This window comes from Gymnoscopelus microlampas, assembly GCF_963454915.1.
Source record: "Gymnoscopelus microlampas genome assembly, chromosome: 16".
NCBI classification, from domain to species: Eukaryota; Metazoa; Chordata; class Actinopteri; order Myctophiformes; family Myctophidae; genus Gymnoscopelus; species Gymnoscopelus microlampas.
In genome coordinates, this window is record NC_139953.1 from 22,780,348 (window position 1) to 22,807,920 (window position 27,573).

Below are 27,573 nucleotides of genomic sequence, written 5' to 3' on the forward strand. Positions count from 1 at the left end.
AACTCAATCAGGATACAGATTAAACAAGTGAAATTGGAAGTGATGACGGGTGCAGTACGTTAGTCCGACAGCGCATTCCTCCGACAGAATGGGTACTTTCTCCTGATTGGCTGAGATTTTGACACCTACCGAAAAAAATATTTTCTGTTTATTAAAGAGCTGGAGAGACGGGGAAACTCCTGTTACTGAACAAACACTCTATAGCAATGATTACTATCAGAATATAGTATTTTAACCTTTTAACAAAATACTTTTTGTTTTAACCAAAAAATATCACTTACCTTACCTTTAATTGTCCCTCATTGAAAACGTGTACAAACATTTGTTTTGTTAAATAAATCAAATAAAATAAATGTGAATCCAAGAAATTATGTTTGGAGTTTATTTTATGTATTTATTTTATAAAGAAGTTATAAGAATCATTCTAGGGCTAGGATCAAAGTATCCCTAGAATAGCTGTGATGTTACATACATTTCATGTATTACATATACATGAAATGTATGTAACATCACAGGCATTCTAGGACTAAGGTCAAAGTAAAGTACGTGCCAGGAAAGGACCTTATTATTATTATTATTTGTATTATTATTATTATTTGTATTATTATTATCATTATTTGTATTATTATTATTATTATTATTATTATTATTATTATTATTATTATTATTATCATCATTATTATTATTATTATTATTATTATTATTATTATTATTATTATTATTATCATTATCATTATCATTATCATTATTATTAATAATAATAATATTATTATTATTATTGTTGTTACTTGCAGTTATTTCTTGACTGGCCTGCAATAGCTGAATGTGAAGCCATATGACACCCTGTTTTTTTCACATCGCAGTAAAAAGGTGCCACGTGACCTGCTGTCAAGTAGGAAGTGGGAAGAAGCAGCTAGTCAGCAGCACGACGAAGAAGAAGCAGCAGAGGATCTCCAGTCTGCCAGTCTCTCTCGGCACGCTTCGTTTCAAAACATACGTTTTTTTTCCTGATCGGACTAACATAGCAACGAATAGACTACCAACAACATGTACTGCAAGATAGCGTTGGTCACGATAGTCCTGGCGTTGGTCGGTGCGACAGCAGCAGACGCAGGTAAGTTTGAGACAGACGTCTCATAACGCAGGCAGTTCAGAGTCATTGCTGAGCTGAGCTGAGCTAGCAGCTAGCTGTGTGTGTCCACCTTCCAGTGGTGGAAGAAGTACTCAGATATATTATTTAAGTAAAAGTATCAATACCACCATGTAGAAATACTCTGTTACAAGTGAAAGTCCGGTATTAAAAATGTACTTGAGTACAAAAGTAATGGCATCAAAATATACGAAGTACCAAAAGTAAAAGTACTCATTGTCCAAAATGTCCCATTTCACAAGTTTACAAATGTATACAATTCTTTGAAAATGGCAGATCTACAAGCTCACAACTCGTCACGTTGCTATTTTTCTAATAAGTATATAGGGCTGAAGTGGTGGTTAGTGTATGTTTTGTAATGTTAATCTAAACCTACTAGTAAATAACATTTTCTAATAATTGTAGTGAAGTAAGAGTCCAATATTTGCCTCTGAGATGTAGTGGAGTTAAAGTACTGAAACCTGGAAATACTCCAGTAAAGTAAAAATACCTCAAAATTGTACTTAAGTGCTGTACTTGAGTAAATGTACTTAGTTACTTTACACCACTGCCTTCCTCTTGCAAAATGATGTTTAATGTGTCTGTCTGGCCCTCTCCAACACAGCACACTGCGTACTAGTTTGTTCATGTCTTAGTTTGAGGCCACTGGCTGAATAATAAAAAAATAATATATATATTATATTGTAACTGTCTGGCAGGCAATTTATTTCCACGTTGGCCAGAGGCAGTGAAGTTTTAAAGTCTGCTAACGCGTTAGCCTCAGGCCAACCTTTTGAAACCAAGAAGCTTTCATGTTGAAAATTATAATTATGTGTATAATAAGGTGACAGGATGCCATAATCAGCACGATGAATTCACAAGGGACAGTTCCAGATGGTCAGCCACGCACAGAATAGCTCATTATGTAATAACCTATATGGCATGTGCCCGGCAGACAGTCATGCTTTAAACTACTGTGTTAGCATGAAAGGAACATGTCTTTGAATGTGACTTTTTACATTAGCAGTTAAACACGTCCTTATGTGCTCCTCATATGGTTGTAATGGGACAAGCCACAGTTGGTCTAATCGGTTATCTTTGTTGATGTTAATAATTATACAAACTGCATATGTAACTTGTATATGTTTTGACAATTTCGTTTTGCAGATATTTGTTCTGGACTACTGACATGTGAACAATGTGGAGGGAATAACGGCTGCCTGTGGATGAACTGCACATCATCATCATGTGAGTATCTTCCCTAAATCTTTGGCATGTTGTGGAAATTGCCATAGGTTGGTCTTTGTGTCGCTTGAATTCTCTGCACAGCTGACCTGATGAGACATGATTCTTGGCTATGGAGAGAATGTATGGAGAGAATGTATGGTATTCGTGCAGTCATTTGATGACATCATCGTCCCAATTTCCCAAAAGCGAAAGCAGTTCCCATATCTTGGGATGGATGGATTTGGACAGGTTGTCCGTCGATGCAGTGAAATGCATTGTAAGCTGCAGTCGGGCCTACCTTGTTGAGGGTTATAATTCTGACTGATTGTTTCCTAGCAAAGACACACTCATATTTGATTTAAAAGTCCCAATCATTTTCACATCAACTTAATTGTTTTTACTGCTGTGAGTGTTTCTACTCGCACGCACAAATAGAGCAGTGTGTCTTAGACATTTAGCAAGAACGGGACAGCCATTCCACAATTTCTTTATGGAAATATCTCTCTACCAATATGAGTACACTCAGTGTGAGAATATATTGGCATATTTTAATAATCTAGCGATGATTGTTTTTCAATTTACTTACAAGTCTTTTGCTTATGGTGGTAAAAATGCATCAAAGATGCAAAGAGAATGGTAGTTAAGAAGCAACACATTGTTTTCTGAGTGAAACAGTTATTTTTTTTCAAGCACTTCAGAGCTGTCAGTGTCCACTAGTCGTCACCAAGCCTTAGTAGGTCACCGTTTATCAGATTGTGAAGGGAGAAGCTTGTTGTTTGCATGTTGATCTTATCAGTGTCAGGAATTGAGGTTACAGGACTTCATATGCTTTTACGATCTAGGTAGTGATGATTGGATGTAATATGGTTTTATCCTGCAGTACTTCCAGGTGTGTCACGCGTGTGACAGTGGTTTGTGGGTTATCGCATGACTGCTCGTTAAGCGCCACAGGTTTGTTCCCGATGACTCTTCCAATAAAATACATCATGCCTCTCCGCTGGCCGAGAACGATGAAGATGGACATTGGAGGAAACTAGGGGACACGTGTGTGACAGGATGTCTGCTATATCCTCACACAGAACAGAAGGTAGGAGGGGATATAATGGTGAAAGTAAAAGCAAAGTGAGAGGAAGAAGATGAGATGCATGTGTGCAGTGAGAGCACCATATCTTAGTTTTGATCTGGAGGTGTGGAGGAGGTGAGAAAACAGCAGAGGGGAGCTGGGTCTAGTGTGACTCCCATCTTACTAGAAAAGTGTGACTGCACCCGTCATATCATACAGTGTTTCAGAAATATCAGTATCAGGGACAGGGTGAAACATGGATATTTGTCAGGGAAAGGAAAATGTTTATGCTTTAATTACCCCATTGATTACACTAATGATTTGCTCCATAATGGAAGGCACAGCCAGTCAGACATATTTTTTTCCATATTTTAGCCATTGTATCTGTTGGCTAATCTTCATAAGGCCTGATACTTCATCTCACATGAAACACCCATAGGAAGCTTTGATTGTCCCCAGAATGCCCTGTAGCAAGAGAAACATTCAGAGAGTGAGAGAAAGGCGATCCCACACCCTGTTCGCTTATTGTCTCCCAGTTTGAAATAGGACTGGCTGGATATAATAACAGAAGAGGTGAGGTAGTTAAACAGGACAAGCTGCACGGCACTCCCATACCTCATCTTCTTTATCTATGAAAGCCCTATAGGATTTCATAGGTTACTGTTGCACCTTACGTAAAGATTTAAGAAAACCAGAAGATAAACAAGAAGGTCGTGTCCTCAGTTGGGATTTGTATTGCAGTCATCTTGATGATAAAGTGTTTTCAGTACATAGTGTTTGCTTTTATTGTGGGCTAGATGGATTATCAGCCATTCTTCCCCCTTGTTAAACTGACAATGCTGTAAACAGCCTATGAGTCACTGAAGGCTTAGCGTGAACATGGGAGCAGTTTCAAGGATGGAAGGAATATTTTTCTAAGGAGGAGCATATTTTATTGTGTTTCAGTGAGTGTGGTCCATATTCGCTCTTCTACAGCGGCTCAGAATGACTTGCCTCAATGCAGTCCCACCAGATCTAACAAGTCACAGGCCACAGGCAGAAACACCAGCACTAACAGCTCAACACACGCACGGAACATGCACGCAGAGATGGGCTGGAGCTAATGCTTCTCACAAGCCCAACAACAGATCACCTATTAGATATGAACAAAGCAGAAAGGTCAGCAGCAGCTGCCTGAGGAAGATGGTTGCTCTAGAGTACATAGCAGCTGAATTGCTACAGTGAGCTAACGCCTAGCCTACCACTCTGTTATTACCAGATTTATCTTTGGTTTAGCGAGTTTGTGTAAACATGCTTTTGGCGTCAGAAGCACGTTTCCCTGCAGACCGCATTTAGATGCCTCAGAGCTTTCACATGTGCACATGCTAGCTTCAGTGCACCTCTAACTACAGGCTCCGGGTCTGTGACAAAGCCCTTAGAGCCCTAGTAACTTGGAGGCAGTTTCCTCCGTTTAAAGGACAACTTTGGTTTTTTACAACCAGGGTTTATATTTTAGCTTGTAATTAAAGTAAATAAATGATGAGTGTAATTTTTTTTTCATTTACTGCTTTCTATAGTTTTAGCATTTTTTGCGATATTTTTTACAGTGGGCGGGGGCATTCTGTCCGGTGGCTAAATATGCCTTTTTTACACAATAAAAAAGGTCCGGCTGTCTGAGATGGCCAGATGTGAGTTATTGGGGGCTAGAAGAGCTACTGTAAATAATAATAAAGAAAACGCCGGGTTATTGTGTTAAAAAAATACATATTTAGCCACCGGACAGAATGCCCCCGCCCACTGTGAAAACACTGTAAAAAAGATTGTGAAAATTGCTAAAACTATAGAAAGCAGTAAATTTAAAATTTTTAACACTCATCTTTTATTTACTTTAATTACAATCTAAAACATAAACATTGGTTGTAAAAAAACAAAGTTGTCCTTTAAGCCAGGCTCTTGAAACTTCCTCTGTCACCTGTAGCTACAGTAGCTGGCAGTAGACTTGTGGTGATGATGTCACCAACATTTTGGAATGTGTGAGCGGGTTCCACCTTTCACAGCTGCTTGTGAGATAACAACCCTGTGTCCTCCTGACATCAGGAAAAGAAACTTCCTGGACATACACATAGATAACAGAGTGTGCTATCACAGAAGTTCCAAGGTTATGTAGTGGTAAAAAGGTCAAAGTGTTTTTCTGGAGAGGCACAAGGGAACCCGATAAACAAGGGATTTGCTACACCACATGATGATGATATCCTAATGTTAGTTAGATTGCATGAATCAACAGAGAAATTCAAATGAATGCACCCAGTTGATAGAATTCATTATTCTTCTGACTACAGTGACGTCACCCGTTACCTATCCATCATCCTCCATGATGTTGCCGGGTCAACTCGGTGCATAGAAACCAAATTAGGAAAAAGGCAAACCGTTACTCTCCTGGATATTTTGTGGTTCTGTGCATTTACATGCATTTTTTATGTCAGCTAACTACATTTGTGGACTTCAACCAAGTGCGCCAGCACGTTATAAGCAAAAATGGACACACTGTGGACGTGAAGAATGTCCATAAAGACCGCCTGCCCTGCTGATGTCTGGACTAATGATACTCAAGCATGGCCATCATTTTTGTTTACCAGATTTAATTTACTCAAAGCTAAGCTCCGAAATACCTGTATGTGTGTCTCAAAGAATTGCCTCATATTTTAATTCTTAATAGGGCTGGGCACTATTTGCTATTGGAACATGGGTGTTTTCATTTCACCTCATCTTTCAGCTGTAATCACTTCTATTATTCTGTTACAATACCGGTATTTGGTAAAAAAATATTGTGATATTTGATTTTGTCCATATCGTCCAGCCCTTATTGATGACACCCATACTGTATACTGTAGATTAGAATGAATGGGGTCTTTTCCGATTTCTGAGGTTTGTATGAACAAATCTATTCAGAACATGTTCAGCTGAACAAGAGTTCTCAAGAGAATATATTAGGATATGGAATCCATTGCAACATGCTGCTGTCAATAGTCATGACTCATAAAACTGTCATTTGATATATGTGTTTACCTGGCTTACTGTAAGTCACCGTGGGTAAAGAGCGTCTGCTGAATGCCTGAATAAGTTCTAAACCTTACCGTGTCACAGGAGCGGATTGATTTACCGGTAGTCTTTTGGAGAGGAATTGAAACAAATAGGCTAGTTAAGGTTCATTTAAGGTTAGTTTAATTTCTTCGTCACTCAACAAAAATGGCATAGCTTATTTCTCGCCCTTGAGCAGTTTTAGTTAATCTTCTGGAGGTTCATGATGCCATTTTTGAGGAGGCAGTAATTCAGTAAAACTGTACATCGCAGGTAATTGAATGAAGTCTGTGGCACAGATCGATAGTTCCTTGGAGCAGCTGTCTGAAATTATATTTCTCAGCTGTTTGTCACTTTATTGAATGGAGTAATTATGAAGAATGAGACAATCTGTCTTGTCTCATTCTTATATTCACAGTTTTTCAGACACGCAAGACTCTGAATGGTCAAAGTCTGTTTCACATAGTTAATAAGTAATCTGAGAGATCATGCAGTGAAAAAGCGTACACCAAGATGATCAGACCATGACTCAGTAGTTTTTGTTGCAGGCTTAGAGCGAGCACAAACTGTGTACATGTATTGTTTACTCATCAGGCAGGAAAATGGACCGTTCTCATAGATAAAGGATGTCTTTGTTGAGAATTCCAGTGAATAACAAAATATGAATAATTCCTGTACTTTTAAAAAGTTAGCATGTAATGATTCTGCATGATTAATGTTGATGTTATTTTAATTTAAAATCATAAAATCTGAATTTCCCCCTGGGGATCAATAAAGGATAGGCTTATCTTATGAATTTAGCACAAGTCACTTGCAATGATAGGATCCAGAGAACAAGACTATATTTCATGTTGTTGATGGAAAACCTAGAGCTGCTCACTTGACATTGAATTGGGCAGAAATATTGTCTTTTGTTTAACCCTCTACAGCCATAGTCTTCCGGGTCAGCGGTAGCCTAAAGGTTAGGGGAACGTACCTGTCCTGTTACTAGAAGGTCCCCTGTTCGATTCCCAGGATCTGAGTGGGGAAGTGAATGGCCGCTGAAGTGCCCTTGAGCAAGGCACTAAAGCCCTGACTGATCCAGTGGAGCTGTTCAGTGGCCAACAGTATAAGACAGTAAGACTGTGGTTGTACTGGTCAGCTTCCAGGTTTTAATGTGTGTGTATGTCTGTGTCTGCCTGTGTGCATGGCGTTGCTGAAAGTGAGCATCTGTGCTCAGCAACTTTCCCTGGGTAAATAAAGGACAAAAACAATACATCCTCAATGAGTTCTATTCAACAGTGAAGATAGGGAGTTCCGCCGTGCATCAGCCAGTCATAGGCAGCACTTGAGCAGCTTGGACTATTTAAATGCCTTATTAACAAGGTGATTAGTTCAAAATGACAAAAGTTTATCTTATTGCCTTTTATTTGATAGTACAGTACTGTACAGTACTGTACAGAATCTGAAGGTTCCCAGTTCAATCCCGGGCTCCCCCTGTGTTAACGGTCGAAGTGCTTCCAAACTGCTTCTGATGAGCAGGTTGGGGCCTTAATGGTATCCTCTGCCATCGGTGTGAATGGATGAATGTAATGCACATTGTAAAGCGCTTTGGATAAAGGCACTATAAATGCACCATTTAACCATTGGTTCATCACTTCATCGGCGCCCCCATGACTAACGTTTCAATATGTCGGTAATCTTCATCAGAGTCATTATGACTGCTCCAGCTCCAGTTTTCTATTCAACAGTATAATATTGCTATAGAAAATTATCACTTAGTTGTTTACACTTAAGTAACCCTAGTAGTCTTGTTGTCAAAGCAACTGATTTGTGCTCGGGTTTCACAATGACATGAAACCTGAAATTAAATAGCATTCACATTTGCATAACATACGATTTTATTAAATCTGCTTGGACTGTGTACTGTGTACATATTGTATTACATTTACAGTTTACAATTTAGGCATTTAGCAGAAGCTCTTATATCCAGAGTGCGAGATCAGAGTAAATGCCATGAACACTAGTCAACAAACCGGGTAAAATGGTCTATTAAGTAGAGTGCAAAGTCAAACAACTGAGTGCTTCAAAGAAACTAGCATACCTCAAACCTAGCATCTGTCTAAATAACATCTTTCTTGGCATTTTTGGTCGAGCAAAAATAAATCTAAATAACAAAACAAAATCTAAATATCCAACATATATCTGCATATTACTGCATATTACTGCATATTACTGTATAACTAGCATCGTTAGGTTTTGATGACACGTCAGTGTACTGGATGAGATCCTACCTGGAAGGGAGGGAGCAAGTGGTGGAAGTAAACGGCACCCAGTCCCCCCCTCCCAGTGACTTGTGGTGTTCCCCAAGGAAGTATACTAGGACCCTTACTGTTCCTGATATATGTGAATGACATGTCGTCAGCCTGCGACTGCAACCTGTTCCTGTTCGCAGATGACTCGGCCCTGCTAGTCTCGGACAGGGACAGGCTGCAGGTTGAGAAAACTCTCAGCTCTGAACTCAACAAGATCTGCATCTGGCTCTCCGACAACAAGCTCTCATTACACCTGGGCAAAACGGAATGCATCCTCTTTGGGTCCACTCCTAACCTCAGAAAGGCAGAGAGCTTCACGATCAAAGCGGGTGATGATATCATCAAAAGAAAAAACGAAATTACCTACCTGGGCTCTATCTTGGAGGCTGACCTCTCTGGTGACAAAAATGCTGAAAAAACGATCAAAACGGTCCACAAAAAAACACGCTATTTGCGGAGTATTGATCGTAAAGTCAGTAAGAAGACTCTGAAGACTCTTGCAGTGGCCCTCATACAAGGTCATTACGATTATGCATGTACTTCATGGTATCACAACACCACCAAGGCCTTAAAAACAAGGCTCCAAACATCCCAAAACAAACTTGTAAGGCTACTTCTTGGCCTCAACTACAAAATCCATCTAACCCCTGATCATTTTGATAGGATTGGATGGCTTAGGGTTGCGGACAGAGTACAGCAACTTGCTATGGGCCTGGTCTTCAAGATATATCACAACATTGGGATCCCCCTGTATTTGTCAAAATACTTCCAAAATGTTAATGATGTCCACGATCACAATACCAGAGGCAGCTCCACAAACCTTGTCCAACCCTTTTTTGGCTCAACAAAGGGAAGTAACTCGTTCTCATGCTATTCATCAAAAATGTGGAACGCCCTACCAAAAGGAGTAAAGGAGTGTAAAACCCTACTCTCTTTCAAAACAGCCCTAAAGATACACCTTCAGGAGGCTGCAATTGGAAAATGGCCCCTGTCTAAGTCCTAACCTAACCTACCCCCCTACCCCCCCCCCCCCCTCTCTCCCTCTCCTTTTGTACATATTTCTCACTCTTCATACCAGTAACCTGTAAACTGATTGTATGACATTCTATAGTAGTTGTGTATATCTGTCTGTCTCTTATATGTCATCATGATTTGTGTGCATGGGGAACTCATTTGAAACAAGCTCTGTGCTTTTATGAGTCTTCCAGTTTAGTAGACCTTGTATTGTGAATTTGTACTTCCATGTACTGTTGTTCTCATGTCTTACTAAATAAAGTACATCAATCAATCAATCAATCGATCAAAATAGGTGACAAGAAGGCATACAAGGAAAGGGAAAGTGGTCTATAGAACTATTGTTCTTTATAAAATTCCAGCATTTAATGACCTCATTCAAGAATTTGTCATGATATTATACTAGTAACTAGAGTGTAAAATGTTTTGTCTCATACACCTTTTTCCCCCTACAGTAAATGTATCCTCCTGTTATTCGACTCTGGTGGCGGAGAACGGCACGTGCACCAACATTAGCTGCACAGGTAAGAACGAAAACAGCGTGATGGCCTCTGTAAAGGGATCTTCATATATGGAAGCACAGCTTTATTATTATTGTGAATTCCTCCATTTACAGGTTCAATGTTAGTGATATTAAAGTACAAAGGAAGTCTGTAGTAGAGTTTTAAGGCATGGATTTTGTATACAGAAGGCCATGTTTTATAACGAGTAAATTGAGGCAGTAGTAGTACACTTTAGAAACAAAAAGCAGAAGTCAGTTTTTACACTGATCTTCAGCCGAAAGTGCAACAGGAAAGATGTGTGTGGTTGTGTTCTAGCGTGTAACCTCATGGGTCTCTGTAGAGTTGGTTGGTCCTTTCCTCCTCTGGCTTCCTCCCCTGTCTGTAGCTACTAGCCAATGTTGCTTAATGGCTTTTTGTTTTCTTTGTCTTCCTTTATCCACTTGGGTGTCCGAGAGGTTTTGGGCAGGTCTGAACCCTCGCCCGCCCAACAGGACGTAAGCGTGTGTGACCTTTGGCATTAACACGGTTGTCTTGGTGTTTCTCCCCTACCCCACCACCCCCCCAACCCCCAAACCTACCCCGGCCCGTACCTCCCTACCCACCCTGTCCTGGTGTTGGTTTCCCCTCTAGCTAATGACACCATAGGAACAGTCACTCCTGCTACAACCATCCCCCATACCACAGCTCCACCCCCCCCTTCCACTGCCTCTCCTTCCACGGCCCCTACTACGGCCCCTCTTCCCCCCACCACCTCTGCCGGCGGTACCACTGGCACCACCCTTGAGCCGACCACAACAGGTAACTAGCCGCCAAATGCCCCCGCTACGCCTCGCTGTCTAAGTTGGTTATGTACTATGCAAAAGGAATGGGAGGGGAGGGTGGGAGTACAAATGGGCTTTTGAATCATTTAATTTTTTACTTCCTAATGGAGTGTAACGCCTAAGTTATACTTAATTTCCAAAAGCACGTCTCATGTGCTTGTACACACGATGCAACGCGTATATATCGGCTATTTGTGAGTGCAACACCCACACACAACTAAGTATAACTCAGGTTTAATGGTTGAGCAGTGCACCGGCTAACCAGTGTGTTCCCTGCTGCAGCCAATGGAACGGAACCCACCTCCATGCCCGTTACAGCCAACACTACCACTCCTGTTCCTGGCGGTTCCACAGCCTCAGCCGCAACCTCCAGTAAGTCAACTCAACTTCACATTGTTGTCTTGTCACATCACAATTTTACACCAGTTATAAAAGGGTGGGTGAAGTCCTTTTGTGCAAGCTTCCCACAAATTGCAGATACATTCAATAATTAAATAAAAATAAGAGTGAAAGTAAAAGTAACAGCAAAAGTATCAAAATTAATTTAATTAAGACTGATGCAAGGTAATGGGACACTGTATTTTTATAATTATTTTAAGTTTGTTAGGAACTCACATGGCAGCGTAGAGGGTACAGTAGGGCCACAGAAATTGTGCCACAAAATACCTTTCTGTACATGACAAAGTGAATGGACTTCCAGTCAAGATTAAATCAATTCAGTCCTGCTATAGGTTTAAACATGCATGTGGAAATGGCTATTTGACCATAATGAGAAAATGACTTAGATAGGTGTTAGTATGTAGGTACTAGGTATGTCTGATGGCTTGGTGTGTGTTCGGAAGAAACTTTTTTGCATGTGTCTAATAAAGTGGCCATACTCTATATATAGGATTGGCAGCGTTGTTGGGGATGTGGTGCCTTGTGTGTTGTGTAGTGACTGGGCGTATACACTATTTACATTTTGGAGAATATATTTAGTTGTAGTTTTATATTGAAGGATGTAATGTTTCTAAATATTGTATATGTATTTAATGTTAGCTTTTGTGATGGTACAATGCACATTAGTCATCTGTGACTTGTCTTGCTATATTTGTCTTTCTGGAAAGAGGACACATTGGAAATAAGCTGTTATCTAACACATTCTACTACATTTATTGTGTTAACCTTGACATTTTCAAAGAATATGTATTTGTTGCAGTATGTGCTCTGTAACCATATATATCTTTATGTAAAATAAATCAAATAAAAAATGTCAGCCTCAGCCCTTGGCTGAGGTCGCAGTAGAATGATATGACAATGAAGTTTTCAGATGCGAGCTGACCCTTCCTGTTGCCCCAATCCACAGATGGAACCAGCACCGCCGCCACACCAGTGGCACCATCTCCTGGCCCGCACAAGGACTCAACATTTGACGCCGCAAGCTTCATCGGCGGAATCGTGCTGGTCCTGGGCCTGCAAGCAGTGATCTTCTTCCTCTACAAGTTCTGCAAGTCCAAGGACCGCAACTACCACACTCTCTAAATTGGCTGTTTGGTTTCTAAGATTTTTGGATCCACGGCACTTGCCCACCCCCTCATTTGTGTGCCAACTAGACCCTCCTGATCAGATCCCCAGGATCCCCACACCATGCTCACTCTCACACACTCACCACCTCAAACAGTGTTTCCAAGCAGACCTCTGTCTATGTTGCCATTTTCGTCATTGGTTAAGTGTATTGTAGAGCTGCGTCTATACCAACTATGCCTGTATGAAGACCAGTCCCCCCAATCATGCTGTTAGCCATCTTGTGCAGAACAGTTTCTGTGGTTGCTTGTGCCACTTACAGAACTAATCATTTGCAGTATGAGAAGGAGCTTTTGTCATGCTTTGGAAACACTGTCTGAGTTCCATCCCACTCTTGAAAATGTGATAACTCTAGTGATGCGATATTACTTTTATTCTCTCTTTGAATCATGGGAAGACTGCTGTCACCCCCCCCCTTCATGCCATCAACGTCCTATAATCTAATTGCTAAATACTACATTTAGTGAAATCTCAGAAGGGAATAAAAGTGATAGATGCATCTAAAAATTGAAGGTCCACCTGGATGACTTTGACTCCCTTGGCAGTAATTGTGTGTAGTTTACTTTTATCGACTTGTCTGGGCTAACCCAGTACCAGTACTCAAGGCACACAGATTGCCAATAGAGAAACTCAGTGCAATAAACATGTATCAATTTCATCCCCATGCCAATAACTTCCAATTATTATTTTTTTCTCATCTTCACAGACTCCCGAGATTTTACTAGTCATGCACATTAACCCCCCCAAGGGCACTCTCTGACAAACATACCAAATGGGCAGAGGCCCGAGGGGTCAAGATGACAGATTGTAGTATATACGTGAAATAGAAATAATTCCTTACTTTAAATAGTGTAAATAAAATGGAGTCTAAGGAGATAAGGAACATGGTATGCACCTTCTTGATGTGGACAATGATAGCAGTGAAGTGCCTTTAATGTTAAATGTCTAATATAACTTAAAGAGTGGGGGATATGGAAGATGGAAAGTATTTTCCTCCTGGCTGAGGCCTGAGTGTAGTTAATAATGTGTTAGTAGACTCATTGAAGAAGCGGTATCGCGGTGCTGATATTGGTAAGCATAGAGAACCGAATATCCCAGCTGGACTGAAACTTTTTTGAGTACAGTGGTCACTGAATGGAGATGTGTTATTGATTATTGACATCTGATTGAAGTTTTCCTTGAAGGCAGATGTTTTTTTTTCTCCTCAATGCATGAATCGTTTGGTCTCGTTCTATCTATGGTTCTCTAGTTTAAATACATATAAGAGGGAAGGTTACGGTGTTAAGTAGGCTTCATTTGAAACACCTGATGAATATTGGAGAGATCAGATTCAGTCAAAAAGTCCTTTGAAGTACATTGTAGTGTTTTTGTGTTGTGTTTGCCTCATGTGAGCCATGCAGCAGCGATGAGAATTGGTGATTGCAATGCAGAGTAAAAACAACTTGGTAGCCACATTAGCTCTTGTGTGGTAAGTTCTCTAAATAGCTTGCTGCTATTTGTGTTGTTTTGTTTGTCCCTCTTGTACATAGACCTATCCTTTCATTTACCTTCTAGGTTTCAACTTGAGGCAAAATGAAGGATTTCCAGTTTTTCAGTAGTTTTGCTTGCAGCAGTTTGGTGATGTTGAGAATTCTGTTGAATTTGTGTCAGTTTTCATTTGTCGTTTTGAATTATTGCATGCCAGATGCTTGGAGTTGTGATTTTTTTCCCATAACATTTACTCTTCGGGATTTAGACATGTGACAAACCACTCAATTAATTATTTCTAACCAGTATGTTAGCCTAAAGAATGCCTTGAAACGGTGTGCATTAAAGCCAAAGTTGTCAGTTTTGGCATGTAAAATGGAGCATTGCACTGACAAAGCTTTTTGTTTTGTTTTTGTTTTTTTTTGCCTTTCGTGGTTCAGCCAAAACAAAAAAACACAAATGCTTATATGAGAAGTTGAATATTAATATTTAGCAGATAATAAATCATCTTATTGTTTTATATATGACCACAGACAGTATGTAATTTATATGTGCACATGTGACATTTTGGCCCCTATGACCTCGGATTTAGTGTTTGCTCTTGAATACCATTATCACGACTTTTTAAGACTACCTACAGTCACCTGGAGGCATTAGGCTACTGCCCAAAGACCCAGCTATGGCGAGTGGTATATAGGCTACAGAATTTTGCCTTAGCTACACCCATTAGTCCAGTGTCTGTATGCACATGATTGCCCTCTAATTCACCCGGAGAAATAATTCAGTTTTGCCAAACTGCTGAGTGGCGAGCTGTTCAGCAGTTGGTCACTATCCTGTTTGAGGACTCTCTGCTTTGGCCATGGTAGCTGCATTCCTGCAGAACTCAGCATCACGCGTTGGAAAAGCGGTGTCTCAAAACACCAGTGGTATCCATAGATACGGATAGATGGCCATTGTTTCGCTCTGTCCTCAGAGTTTATTCTTCATGTTCCTCCTCACACCTCTTTAGGAAAAGTGCCTTATTCAGTTTAACATCCATAATAATAATGTATGATTCACCTTCAGTCCAATTATTTCTCATGTATTAGATATCACAAGTCAACACTTTCAGTTTCATCTGATAAATTTTCCGTCTTCTCGCATTCACAAACCACAGATGAAAGATATAGCAAGAACCACAGTTTCATAGAGTACTCTACACTCTACTGGAACATTTCCTCCCACAGTCTCACGCAGACTTGAACTCTTATCTTGGGTTATAATTTCCTGTACTATGTATGTAACCATCATGTCAGTTGTTTCAAGCCAAGTGGATTTCAAAGTTTTGTCTGCTTTGTTTTTTGTTATTTTTTTGTATTGCCATAATTGTCTCATCAGCTTCCCATCTTACAATATGGAATTCCAAAATTGATAATTGAAAAAAGTTTTAATTCCCATTCTTTGCCTTGTTGCTGTATTTCCACAGGCACATATTGCCATAACTTTTGGCTACTGTATTAGTGGCCATGAGTCTTGTCGGTATGATTCCTTAGCTTTGCTCTGATCACCCCCACACACACGCACACACGTGCATGCGTGCGTGCATGCACACGTGCACAGGAATGCATGGAATGGGGACTGCCTAGGAACATGCTACACACACACACACACACACACACACACACACACACACACACACACACACACACACACACACACACACACACACACACACACACACACTAATATGCAGACACTTGCAGAAGCCACAATGCCTACATTATGTTTTATGCTTGTTTTATGTGTCCTTACCCCCCCTCTGGAGTCTTGTTTCTGCCTTATTTTTTTTCTAGTGTTGCCTTTAGTTTGACAATGTTGAATCAATAAAGTTTGAATATTGTTAAAATGAGTCATTGTATTAACCTGAACCCTGGATCTCAGTATATACTGTAAGTTCACTGGAAGCTTGTTATTTACATGAGAAATCACAACTGGGGTAATAATATGCAGGAAAGCACCTGTCTTAATCCCCATGGTTACAGCTGAACAATGAGTTGCCAAGACAACAAAGGATATCGGGTTCCATTCCTGCTTTGTGTTGCACTGTAGATGCATGCGTGTAATGCCAGGTCAACAGGCTCTTTTAGCCAGTGTTAAATCAAACATGGTATCAAATCGCATGCATATGGGTGCATTCTGGTTATATATCCACATAAGACTGGATCAATCCACTTTGCCTCTACAATAGGTACAGTATGAACTCATTTATGTACTAATGCTGTTTGATTCTAATTGGAAAATAAACCACAGAAGTGTTTAAATCAATGATTCTGTGTTCACAGAAGTGTTTAAATCAATGATTCTGTGTTCACAGGCAATTTGTGATGAGTGTAAACAAACATTAACATAAACTTTCATTTGTTTTGTGTAGACTTTGTACACTAGTACAACCTAGCTACAGTACCTAGTAAACTACAGTATTATCCTCTACTCTACAAAAAATATGCATCTCTTTTTGGTCTGCATTTTGGCATGGAAGTTTAAACACTGCCAGGCAAGTAGCCTATTTCTGATATCGTTCCACTCTAGTTTTACAGTCAATAGTTGGAGCTCATGGAAGGTTTTGCTGCCCTGTCTGTCATTTCCTCCTTTTCTATGTAGTACTATCACTCAACAGGATACTAAAGAGGAAAGAAACCGGTCAAGACTATCTGTCATGGCAACATGCAAGCATCCAGGACCCTGATTTATCTTAATGTCAGCATATGGCAATAATGCCATAATTGACCAAAGAGCATCAAAATTTGTTGAACTTAATTTGTTATGTGACCACCAACATTTCTTTAGTGTGTTGTGCACACACAGATGCTCGGCTCAATACAGAAGAATGTCCTCACCAACAGGATACATAGTAAGTTCCTAAGGTCACAGCAAGTTCTGCTTATGTAGCAAAAAAATGCTGTTTCCAGAGGAAGTGTGTTTGTGTGCGCGTGCATACATACACACTCCCCTCAAGTATGATGCTGTGGGCTGTAAATTGTGTATAACTACATTCTTGAATGAGGTGTGTGTGTTGACTATTATTTCAGTTCAGTGTCCTCAAGTTCACAACGGGCACCGTTTCCCAGAAACAGAAAAGAGGGGAATTTCAGAAAAGGCCTTTTAGACAACCACAAACTCTCCCTCTCTCCTTCCATCTTTCCATTAAAAACAATCTACCACTCTCTTCTTAGCCTCTGTCTTGTTGACAGTTATAGTTGGTGGACTGCATAGTTGTTCTATTTTTAGTCAATAACATGCCTTATGTGCCCTCAACTAAATCTTGCAGTCAGCCTGACTAATAATAATCTACATTACCTTTCAAAGAAATCAAGGATGACACAGTACAATCAGCACATAAGATGATCAATTCCTGAAACTATTCCTAGAAATAAGCAATCCTGAAATGCAAATAGAATACATTCACATTCATGTGCTTAATTTCAAAGATCTCAGAAGTCTGTTTTAATTATTCTGTGGAAACTGACGGCAACACAAAGAGGACGAAAGCCTGTTCAGCACTTTGAATGCCACACTGGGATTATTTAGGACAAGTGACTAGGACACTGTTTGATGGGACCCACAGTGACATGCCTGGCATAGACTCAGAAATGACCCTGCCCTCCATATGGGCTTCTCCCTGAACACCACAGCTGTTCACTGTCACAGGGCGAGCTGGAGAGAAAATGTTTGAAATCAGACTTGGTTGTTGGGAATGGAGTGGTTTGTGACAGAAGAGGTGTGTGTGTGTGTGTGTGTGTGTGTGTGTGTGTGTGTGTGTGTGTGGGGGGGGGGGGGGGGGGGTTACTTGACTTGCCAGAGCTAACCTGATTGCTGCGTCCAGCCATGCTCTGTAATCTAATATAGGGAGACAAAGCAATGGATTCAGTCTCACATACACTACCTTAGTTCATTCACCTTGTGTGTTAAACCATGCAGTGAGAGGTGAGTCACAGCGAAAATACCAGAGCCAAGCAATGTTTGCCAGATAGTAAAGTGATGCAGTGTATGTAATAATGACACTCGGCTGGTGTTTTCTCCCATGATGCAGAATGTTGTGTGGTGCAGCTATACATAGATACAAGTCGATACTTCTACAGTCCCCTTTTGGTTCAACATGATTTCACCACACACAGCTGTAGAGCTCTTAACTTTGGGGCCCAGGAAACGGACAGGTTATTTTCTGTCATGTGTCACAAGGGCAAGTATATTGTAATGTGACACGATGAGACAAAAGATGCCGCTAAGTGTTCAGTCATCTAAACATGAGATCTGCATGTTAATCTTTCTGATCAGATGCAATGGTAATGGTAATTGGGAAATCATCGATTTGAACTAGTTTGTCCTATTTATTTGATGTAAGAGCAAACCACTTGACCTGTGGTCTGAACCACATTTTCTCAGCAGTTGATAAACTAATGCAGAACTAAGGGTAAGCTGGCCCAGAAATCCAGAAATGTAGGAACTGTTGTTCATCACTGTGACCCCCCCCCCCCCCACGCACGCGGTCACGCGCTCTGTTCTGGGGGCTTATCTCATCTCTCAGGGTGTTAGGAGCGGTTAGGAGCAGCTCTGCCCAGTGAGGAGAGAACAGCTACAAGTAAGCCTGCTGCTGCCCCCTGCTGGATGGTGGAGGAGTCTGTGGTGACAGTGGAATGCTCTCAGTGCAACTATGCCTTCATGGGCATGGCTAAACTAAAATCGTGGACAGCCTGTGGTCAGACAGGTTTATGTGGGGAAAGTCAACTGCCACCACAAGTCCAACAAAAATGAGTATAGAAGTTGTGTAACTTAAGTACAGTATGAGGACAGCTTGTTTGGAAGTTTGTTCTTGTCTATCAGTCTTCTTCGCCCTGCAGGTGGTTGCCTCAGCTTGCAGGGCGAACATTAAAGGGTCCAGCATTATATCCTTAGACTGAAGCCTAACATCTTGACTTGTTCACATACATAGGCTACTTCAATAAAATATGTATCTCAACATCATTCTCAAAATCCACATGTGCTATCCCAATTAAATCTATCATGTAAGAAATGATTGGATGTATAAATGTAATTCAAAATCTTAAATGTCATTTCTTTCCTGTTTGGTAAAATTGGATAGGATAAATATTGTTTCCTTATTTCCTTGCCTGTTCATTGCGGTAATCTTCAAGGACATTGTAGCGAACGTTCAGAGCATACTTGCCAGCATTAGCCATAAATGGACATCAACGCAAGGTAGACTGTGGCAGGATGCCCGGAAACCCATATAGGGGATAAATTACCTATTCAGTCCCGACCTTTAGTGACGTATTCAATCTCAATCTTCCCATATATGGAGATCCCCATATATGGAGACAACCGACCTACCCAAGTCTGACATCAGAGACTCTCTCCTAGACTTCTATATATGGGGGCAGCCATAGCTGAATGGTTAGTGAACCCGCCTAGGGAGCCAGAGGCCCTGGTTGCCCCAGGTTCGATTACAGGCCAGGTCAGCATACAGTATGTGTCGATGAAATGAAATTTGTCCCTGAGCAAGACTCTTAACCCCTAATTGCTTACAGGTTCTCATTGGGAACAAGACTGTAAGGACTTTCATGAACGACCTGTTAAAAGGAATTGTCCTTAGATAAATAACACAGTATGATGTCATGAGCATCCAGCCAAGCACTATATAGATGGTGGTTATAGCCCAGTTAGGGCAGTATTCACTCCACTCTTTGACTATCTTTAAGACACAACTTCACCAGACTATATTCGCATTCGACCTTTGAGTACCTTGATCGGAGAGACTCCATCACCTTCTGTACGAGTCAGCTTATTTACCGGACACCACTGCGGCGGGTTCCTTTTAAAGTGTCTGTAGCTTGTCTCTTCTGTAGAATCAGACTTAGCATCTGATGAACATTTAGAAATGTCAGAGAAAGTAGATGTTGATTTAACTTCTGCAAAAAATAACCCTCTTGTATGGCTTGTAAAGGTGCCCAAATATTTGGCTCAACAATGGGCAAAGGCGCCTGGGAGAGGCGAGGTTGGGAAACTCAGAATTGTCAAGAACCAAGGAAAGGCAGATGATGTGTCTTTCACTTTGAACAAAGAGCTGACCGCAGTTGATGGCATAGGAAGCACCTCAGTGTCTGCACCTCGTGAGCATCCTTTCACCATGCAGTCGGTGGGAGGTCAGACATTGGCTGTCTTCACTGAGACTTCCTCTGATAAAATAGCTTTGGAGGGAGTGGTGGTGCAGAGAGCAGAATGCAGACCAGGCATCAGTGAAAACTACATGAGGATAAAAAATGAAGAGGCCTCTAAGCCTGTGAGGCTGTCTCGGCAATTGGACAAAGCTGTCACCAACAACTACAAGCCTGTGGCCAACCACGCCTACAATCGTGAATATGACAAGAAGAAGAAGGAAGAGGGTAAACGAGCCAGGGCTGACAAGCAGCAAGTGTTGGACATGTTGTTCTCTGCTTTTGAGAAGCACAAATACTACAACATCAAAGACCTGGTGGACATCACCAAGCAGCCTGTGAATTACTTGAAGGAAATCCTCCATGAAATATGCATCTACAATATGAAGGGAACATACAAAAACACATGGGAACTCAGGCCAGAGTACAGATACGAAAAGTGTTAAATAGCTCTATATTCCGATGGCAATAGTGTTTGTTCAGTAACGGGTGAAATTCCCTCTCCCCCAGCATACATGTTTTCTCCATACATGGGCATGCCCCCTTTGTCCTTAGGCCCCAGCCATAAAAGTCTGTCCCCCTTTCGTCCATACATGGGCATGTTTTGTACCTGTTTTCTCCATACATGGGCATGCCCCCTTTGCCCTTAGGCCCCAGCCATAAAAGTCTGTCCCTCTTCCGTCCATACATGGGCATGTTTTGTACCGGTTTTCTCCATACATAGGACTTCATTCTGGGTCTGGCAGAACCAGGTCTCCTGGTCTTGTTCCAATCAGGAGAACTCATACAGGACACAGAATAAACAAGTGAAGTTGGAAGTGATGAGACAGAAAAATGAGCAGACAAGTTGGAACTGGAAAAAATGAAGCTGATAAATTCTTTGTGGAGTTCTTGCTCGTGATTAGAGAGAACCAGGTTGTGAAAGGTCCTTTCAACAGTCTCTGATTAAGGCATATATAATGTTCAACTTAGAAGTGAATAAAATCGTTTTCATACTTTTTTGTTATTTTTACACCAAATTAGAACGTCAAACAGGGTTACAAACAGTTTCGACATTCCATACTGTTTGCCTATAATTGGCTTCAAATATTTGTGGTAGGGGCGTATTTCATAAACGCAACATCCAATCAACCCCAAATTGGAATGGCATGATGAGGCTGGAGCCTCTAGAGTCAGGTCTTCCAACGTTATTATTTATAGTACATTCAAAAGCAACCAAAGTAATGTAAAACATCTTATTCTAAAATTGCCTTGTTGGTGGTGGTGGGTGGACGGTCCGCTATTTGACGTCACAATCGTAACATTCCCATACATGGGGCATCACAAACGTAACATGCACATATATGGGGACCACATGATAAAACAGCATAAAAATGCAATACACAATTAAAATTGAGAGTAGAGGTCATTTTTATAGTTAGAGTGCACCTCCAATATTCAAGAACACTTTCATTGTGACCATGGAGGCAGCCCACAAATACGAAAAGTTGCACTGCATGTCATAAATGCTTTGACTGCTATAATTATTTGTAAATGTTGTTTGGTTTCTTTCATATACTTGGCTTAAGTTACCGCTGTGCTGGAAGTTTATTCAATCTGCTCATTGCCCAGAACTTCCTTATAATTATAAAGTGTGGTGTCAGTGACACCGTAAGTGGTTGAATATGAACTAATTGATAAAATGATTGACGCTGGTAATGTATCATGGTATTGAAATTTGATGCAATCTTTTGCTTAAGATGGTTTGCATAAGAAATGTCTGTGGGCCACTCCAGCTAAATGATGTAATCCATCACCAGGTCATGCCTGTATCTTCACCACTGCAACACACACCCAAGTAAACATTAGTTCTACTCTCCTCTGGTTGTCTTCATTACTTTAAAATAATAATTCAATTATTGCCACCTAGTGGTTGATATCATGAAACTGCTACTCTTGATAACTATTATGACATGCTTAGAATAGGTAAATAGGGTCCATGTGGTTTAACTGAATTGGGGGTCTTACATTTCACTCAGCAGCAGTAAAAAAGGGCAATAGCCATATGTGATTAATTTAATTCTGTGTACAGCCAATGAAACAAAAACAAAGAAAATTAAAATATTAAAAATAGAATCCATTATTCGAGCAAATCAGCGATTAATTTGAGATGGGATGTACTTAATGACAAAGAGTCCCATACAGCAAGCAAATTCATTTTCAAAACATTGCTCAGCCAAGACAAGGTCAAACTTCAAACACCATACCTACAGTAACTGAAGACTGTTCAATTGGTGTTCAATTAATGACTCATCCTCTTGGTCAGCGGATTGCATCCTTGGCACACAATTAAGGCTTTGGGATGAATCCCCAAAGCCATCTCTGTATTCATATATAAAAGAAGAATTGCCTGTTCCCCGAGACCCTTTGTCGTTCAGTGAGAGAGGAAAGGAAACAGGATGTGAGGAACATAGGGAGGCTTTTATAGCTTCAACTAGTGTTGGGATGAAAGCCTGCGCACACAGAGGGGTCCTTCAAAAGCTCCTACGTCTCCCAGGAAAGGTCATACTGTTTCAGCCTGCTGTTAAACTGCTGAGTCTCTCTGAGAAGCTGCAGGTTGCTCGGTGTCGCCCTGCCCCTCTTTCCCTGGCGCTTCGCCTTAACAGGAGACAGGAGAGGTGCTCTTATGTCACTTGCCTTCTTGGCACCATCTTGGGTTTGAGTAAGTTTTTCGACCTGCGACAATATGGATGAAAAGGGGGGTAATTAAAGAAATAATATATAAATATATACACTAGAGGTTCGGGCATATGTCTTGGCTGTGATTTAATGTATATTCTCTTCATGCAATACATTGATAATAGCCAACACTAGTACTTATCGCAGGGGCGCTTTATGTGCGTGAGCTTGTTTTTTTTTGTAAACAGGACTTTGTATTAATAATTACAGTGACCTAATTTTTTCACGTTGTCTTTGGAAATGCCTCTGAGCAATACTGAATCGAAATCTGCGTACTGTCTGCTGGTGTTTGCGGAGCTTTGTGATCTGAGTCGACTTCTCCTCCATCTTCTTGACCAAAGCCTCCAGCTCCCTCTCCAGGTCCTCTCTGTACACGCGTTGATCTGTCACGTCTATCTGTCTCACCAATTCCTGGTGCTCACTACACACACACACACACACACACACACACACACACACACACACACACACACACACACACACACACACACACACACGAGTATAGTGTGTACAGGGATGTGACCATCAGGAAAACAATAACCTCATCATAGAAATTAATTATTTCTAATGATTTCCACAAGACATACTCACAAGCTCATTTGTCCTAGCTCGTCTTGCAGGGCCAAGAGCAGGTCGGACAGACAGCTCAGGGACTGAGCTGCTTGTTCAGTCCCAGGTGTGGGTTCGTGAGGGGCGGGGCTGGAGGCAGACAAGGCCCTGCGGAGGCTTTTCTTGGCCCCGAAGCCAGACCTGCGCATAGACTGCACTTGCTCACACAATTGGGGCTGGTGGTGCTTCATCATGTGGAGGATGCTCTGCAAGTTGGCATGGACCGAATGGCTCGGACTTGTTGACTACAAGATCGGTGGAAAATTTTGAGAAAGCTTAGAGAATGTGTCCACTAGTCCTTCAGATAATTTGTTGTCGTTGCTTTTTACTAACAATTTCAATCATTCCTCCCCACATACATTTCTGTATGTTGTCAAACTTGTCACCCTCCCCCGAACACAGGCCAATTGTGTTCGTATTGACGCTCGACAAATCCGGTTGCACAGCAGTGGATTCAAACTCCCAGACTGTGGTGGTGGGCAGGCACTTTACCACTGTGCCACCTGAGCGCAACATGTAGGTTTTAAGAGTTGAGATTGTAGAATAAGTATTATAGTATTGCAAGTAGAAGTAGTATTGGCTCACCGTTCCAGCGACAAAGGGCATTCGGTTCCCTTTGGTGTAAGTCGGTGATGATGGTGGTCCTTGCCTTCTAGTGGAACTGGGAGTCTGGGGTAGGAGATGGCTGTTATTTTCACTGCTACACCCAAACAATAATCTTCCTTGTTATTAACAAAGTAAATGGACTGTTAATTATCTGTGCTTTCAAAACAGGGGTGGACTAAAATACCCTTGAGGCTGCTGTTGATTTCTTCTTCTTGGGTGTGATCTCAGCACCATCTGGGCACAGTTGCAGGTTAAGGTTGACGTTCAACTCCTTCTGCAGCTGAGAACACACGAAACTGTCAAGAGCAGAGCCTCTGTGATTGTGCGGATCTGAGTGTTCATATGTGTAGTTGAGCTAACCTCATCTGCTTTCCCCTGCAGGAGCTTACGCTCATGCTCTTCCTTCAGAAGTCTCTCCTCCAGAACAGCAATCTTCCTCTAAAAGAACACAATTCACTTTTGATTTCAATGTCTCCAAATACAACACATGTGTGGGTTGTCTTCATCTGCGCTCCCAAGTTACCTCGGCCGAAGCCTGAGTTTCGTTAAGTCTCAGGCATTGCTTTTCGAGGTTCTCCAGCTTCTCACACGGGGTTTGAATATCGGAGCTGGTTAGCAGTCGCTGCCTCTGAAGTGATGCCTTGGATGGGGTTGGTCATGATAAGAAGAGATATACAGACAGAGTGCTTATTAACAAGGTCGGTTGCTCACCGACTCTCAACACAACATCTTATGATAACATTGCAGTTTTTCCTCAGGCATCGGAGGATGGTCGTGTGTGACCGAAATGTTGCTTAATGCATATCCTTCATGTACCCTGCAAGTGGCTGTGTGCGGGTAATCTTTTATTGTTGATGTTGATCAATAATACACAGGTAATTGCTTAATCTTTGACAAAAAAGAAACAGGGGAGGGGCATTTATATCCATATTTTATAGAAAGATTTGTGGTAAATTCTGGTTTTGCAGTGTAATGATTCACCTGTTTCTCTGCCAAGGCATTCTTGTCTTTTTCAGCCTTCTCCACCATCTTCTTCATGTAGTCCAACTGCTTCTCAAGGACCTGACAGCGAGCCTCTGCAGACTGCAGCTGAGAGTCTAGCTCTGAACACACACCCATAGAGAGTATATAGATTAAAGAATCACCCCGTTTACATCTGAAACATGAATCCAAAGACATTTTTGCCATCATGTCTACAGAAACAAAAATTAAAAATATTATATTTATCTGTAGGAATTATTTCGAAACATACTGTACATTTTTTAAACATTCATCCAGACAAAGACAAAAATCTCTCTCTAAAAATAAATTAATAAAAATCTCTCAAATAACCCACAGTCTGTATTTTTGGATCTGTTACCTTTCTTGTTGGAGTTGTCTGTCTCAGACAAGGGGGCTTCGTTCTGTGTAGTGGTAGAAGCAGCGCCGTGCTCATAATTATGAGCAGCCAGGGAGAACGTATCGACATTAATTTCTTCTTGTTTCCTTTCCAACTCCAACCGTCGAATCTTCTCTTGAAGTGTCTTCAGTGCCTCGATGATGGCTGAAGATGAGTATAACAACGCCAGATGAGACAACCCTGCTCATTATAGTATCTATTCAGTATGAGAGTACCGCTATTAGGAATTATAAGACCACAATGGAAACAAGCCCTCACAGCACTCAGCTGTGCCCTCTGATTCAGTTTGATTTTACATTAGCCAAATAATGCCTGGTATTGTACACACTGCATGTATTCCATATACAGCCACAGAACACTCACTGCACTCTGCGGGTGAGTCACACTCTGTGTGTACTCTACTACTCACCCAATAATGAATTGCTTCAACTTAGAATATCAGCCATTCTAGGGCTAGGTTTTACATAAACCATACCTTTGCTGTCAAGATCAGTTGAAGTTTGCGAGACCCTCAGACTAGGTCGCTGCTGGTTCATGATGATGGAAGGGGACACAGGGGCTTCCCTCTCATTTGATGTTAATGTAATCCTGTTGGGCGGATCGTAGTAACTCCCAATGTAACTGTCCTTAGAGGGTGAGTCTAAAATCTTTAAGTAGGATGAGAAGACAAGAACTTAAAAAATGTGCTGGAAGTGAGATTTTTTGGCTAAAACAAAACGCCATTTAATTGTTAAAAGGTTAAAGCTCTATATTGTGGTAGTAATCATTGCCACAGTGTTTGTTCAGTAACTAACAGGGGTCTCCCCAATAGAAAATACATTTTCAGATGGGACACCTATTTAATCCAATGAGGAGACAGAAGCTATTTATCAGCTTACATTTTATAGCATTCATTTGTTGTTTCATCACTTATTTTTAAATTATAATAACACACCCTCCTTTAACAAGCTGTAGCTGTAACATCTAATGGACAGGAAACCGAGGCCCAACATTCCTAACACTTTCTTCTAGTCTTACTGATACTGATTCACTGATGATTTTGCAACACATAACAGTCTGACATGAAAAAGTGGGAACAAAAAAAGCTACATTAGCAGAAATACAAGCTCTTGCGATCTGTTTAGCAGACGTTAGTACAAAGACCCCCAGGGGTCCTTGAGGGAGTTCCAGGGGGTCCCCAGCTAAATGATAGATTAGGCACCAAATGGACCCTTATGGGTCTGTAACTCTGAGAGTGTAGAAATGGAACCCTAACGGCTCCATTTGGTTCCATTTGAACACTCTCAGAGTTAAATTGACATAGATTTTACAATATAAATTGCGGTCCAAGCGATAGAAATGCCATTAAATGGGGGTCTGTAGCCCTAATCATGCATGTCAAACTGGGGGTCCTTGAAATTAAAATGGTTGAGAATCACTGCTAGAGCCGTAAAAAAAATCTTCTCTTATGGGGGTCCCTGGCATATCTTTTGAAATGGGGGTCCGCCGGCTAATAAGTGTCAATTTGGGGGTCCTTGACATGAAAACGTTTGAGAACCACTGGTTTAGCAGACGTTAGTAAACATGATCTTATCTTTAGCTGCTTACCTTGTCTTGGTAGGTCTCCATAGTGTACTGGTACACTTAACAAAACGATCGAACCTGCAGTATTAGATCTCAAGTCTCCGACTTTGAGTTTCGTTGTATCGACGATTTTTTTTCACTGACAAGCGAATTTTCAACTGTTTATTTATCAGTTGAGGTTCCTCTGTGGCTCAGTGCTCTGTCTGTCCTACCTCTTCGAATTTCCCTCTTCGTCTTGTTCTTTACCGCTCACTGGTTCCTGGTTCCGCCTGTGCACCGTCTCCTCCTCACCACAGGGGGCGCGAGGAGCCTAAAGAAATGTAATATGTCTGGATTGGAACCTATGGTC

General features: G+C 41.1%; 3 protein-coding genes across 4 annotated transcripts; 2 read left to right on the forward strand and 1 right to left on the reverse strand.

Moving 5' to 3' along the window:
• The first annotated feature begins 908 nt into the window (after nucleotides 1-908).
• Nucleotides 909-16,026, forward strand: cd164 (CD164 molecule, sialomucin). Of its 2 annotated transcripts, XM_084082352.1 has the most exons (6): nucleotides 909-1,114; nucleotides 2,297-2,377; nucleotides 10,240-10,308; nucleotides 10,918-11,085; nucleotides 11,391-11,480; nucleotides 12,454-16,026. In XM_084082352.1, the coding sequence occupies exons 1-6, from the start codon at nucleotides 1,048-1,050 to the stop codon at nucleotides 12,627-12,629; spliced, it is 651 nt and encodes a 216-aa protein (XP_083938478.1). In that variant the 5' UTR covers nucleotides 909-1,047; the 3' UTR covers nucleotides 12,630-16,026. The 2 variants fall into 2 exon arrangements, with proteins under 2 accessions (XP_083938478.1, XP_083938479.1); XM_084082353.1 differs by lacking the exon at nucleotides 10,918-11,085.
• Nucleotides 16,027-20,052: 4,026 nt separating this feature from the next.
• LOC311062889 (general transcription factor IIF subunit 2-like) lies at nucleotides 20,053-20,775 on the forward strand (the record flags this gene model as incomplete). The annotated part of the gene is made up of 1 exon (XM_084082109.1): nucleotides 20,053-20,775. The coding sequence occupies one exon, from the start codon at nucleotides 20,053-20,055 to the stop codon at nucleotides 20,773-20,775; it is 723 nt and encodes a 240-aa protein (XP_083938235.1).
• Nucleotides 20,776-21,849: 1,074 nt separating this feature from the next.
• On the reverse strand, nucleotides 21,850-27,425 carry cep57l1 (centrosomal protein 57, like 1). Its single transcript, XM_084082343.1, has 11 exons — nucleotides 27,249-27,425; nucleotides 26,137-26,308; nucleotides 25,623-25,805; nucleotides 25,244-25,365; nucleotides 24,786-24,902; nucleotides 24,623-24,700; nucleotides 24,447-24,542; nucleotides 24,242-24,325; nucleotides 23,639-23,901; nucleotides 23,324-23,468; nucleotides 21,850-23,044 (listed from the first exon to the last, which is right to left on the reverse strand). The coding sequence occupies exons 1-11, from the start codon at nucleotides 27,267-27,269 to the stop codon at nucleotides 22,853-22,855; spliced, it is 1,473 nt and encodes a 490-aa protein (XP_083938469.1). The 5' UTR covers nucleotides 27,270-27,425; the 3' UTR covers nucleotides 21,850-22,852.
• Between the last annotated feature and the right edge of the window lie 148 nt (nucleotides 27,426-27,573).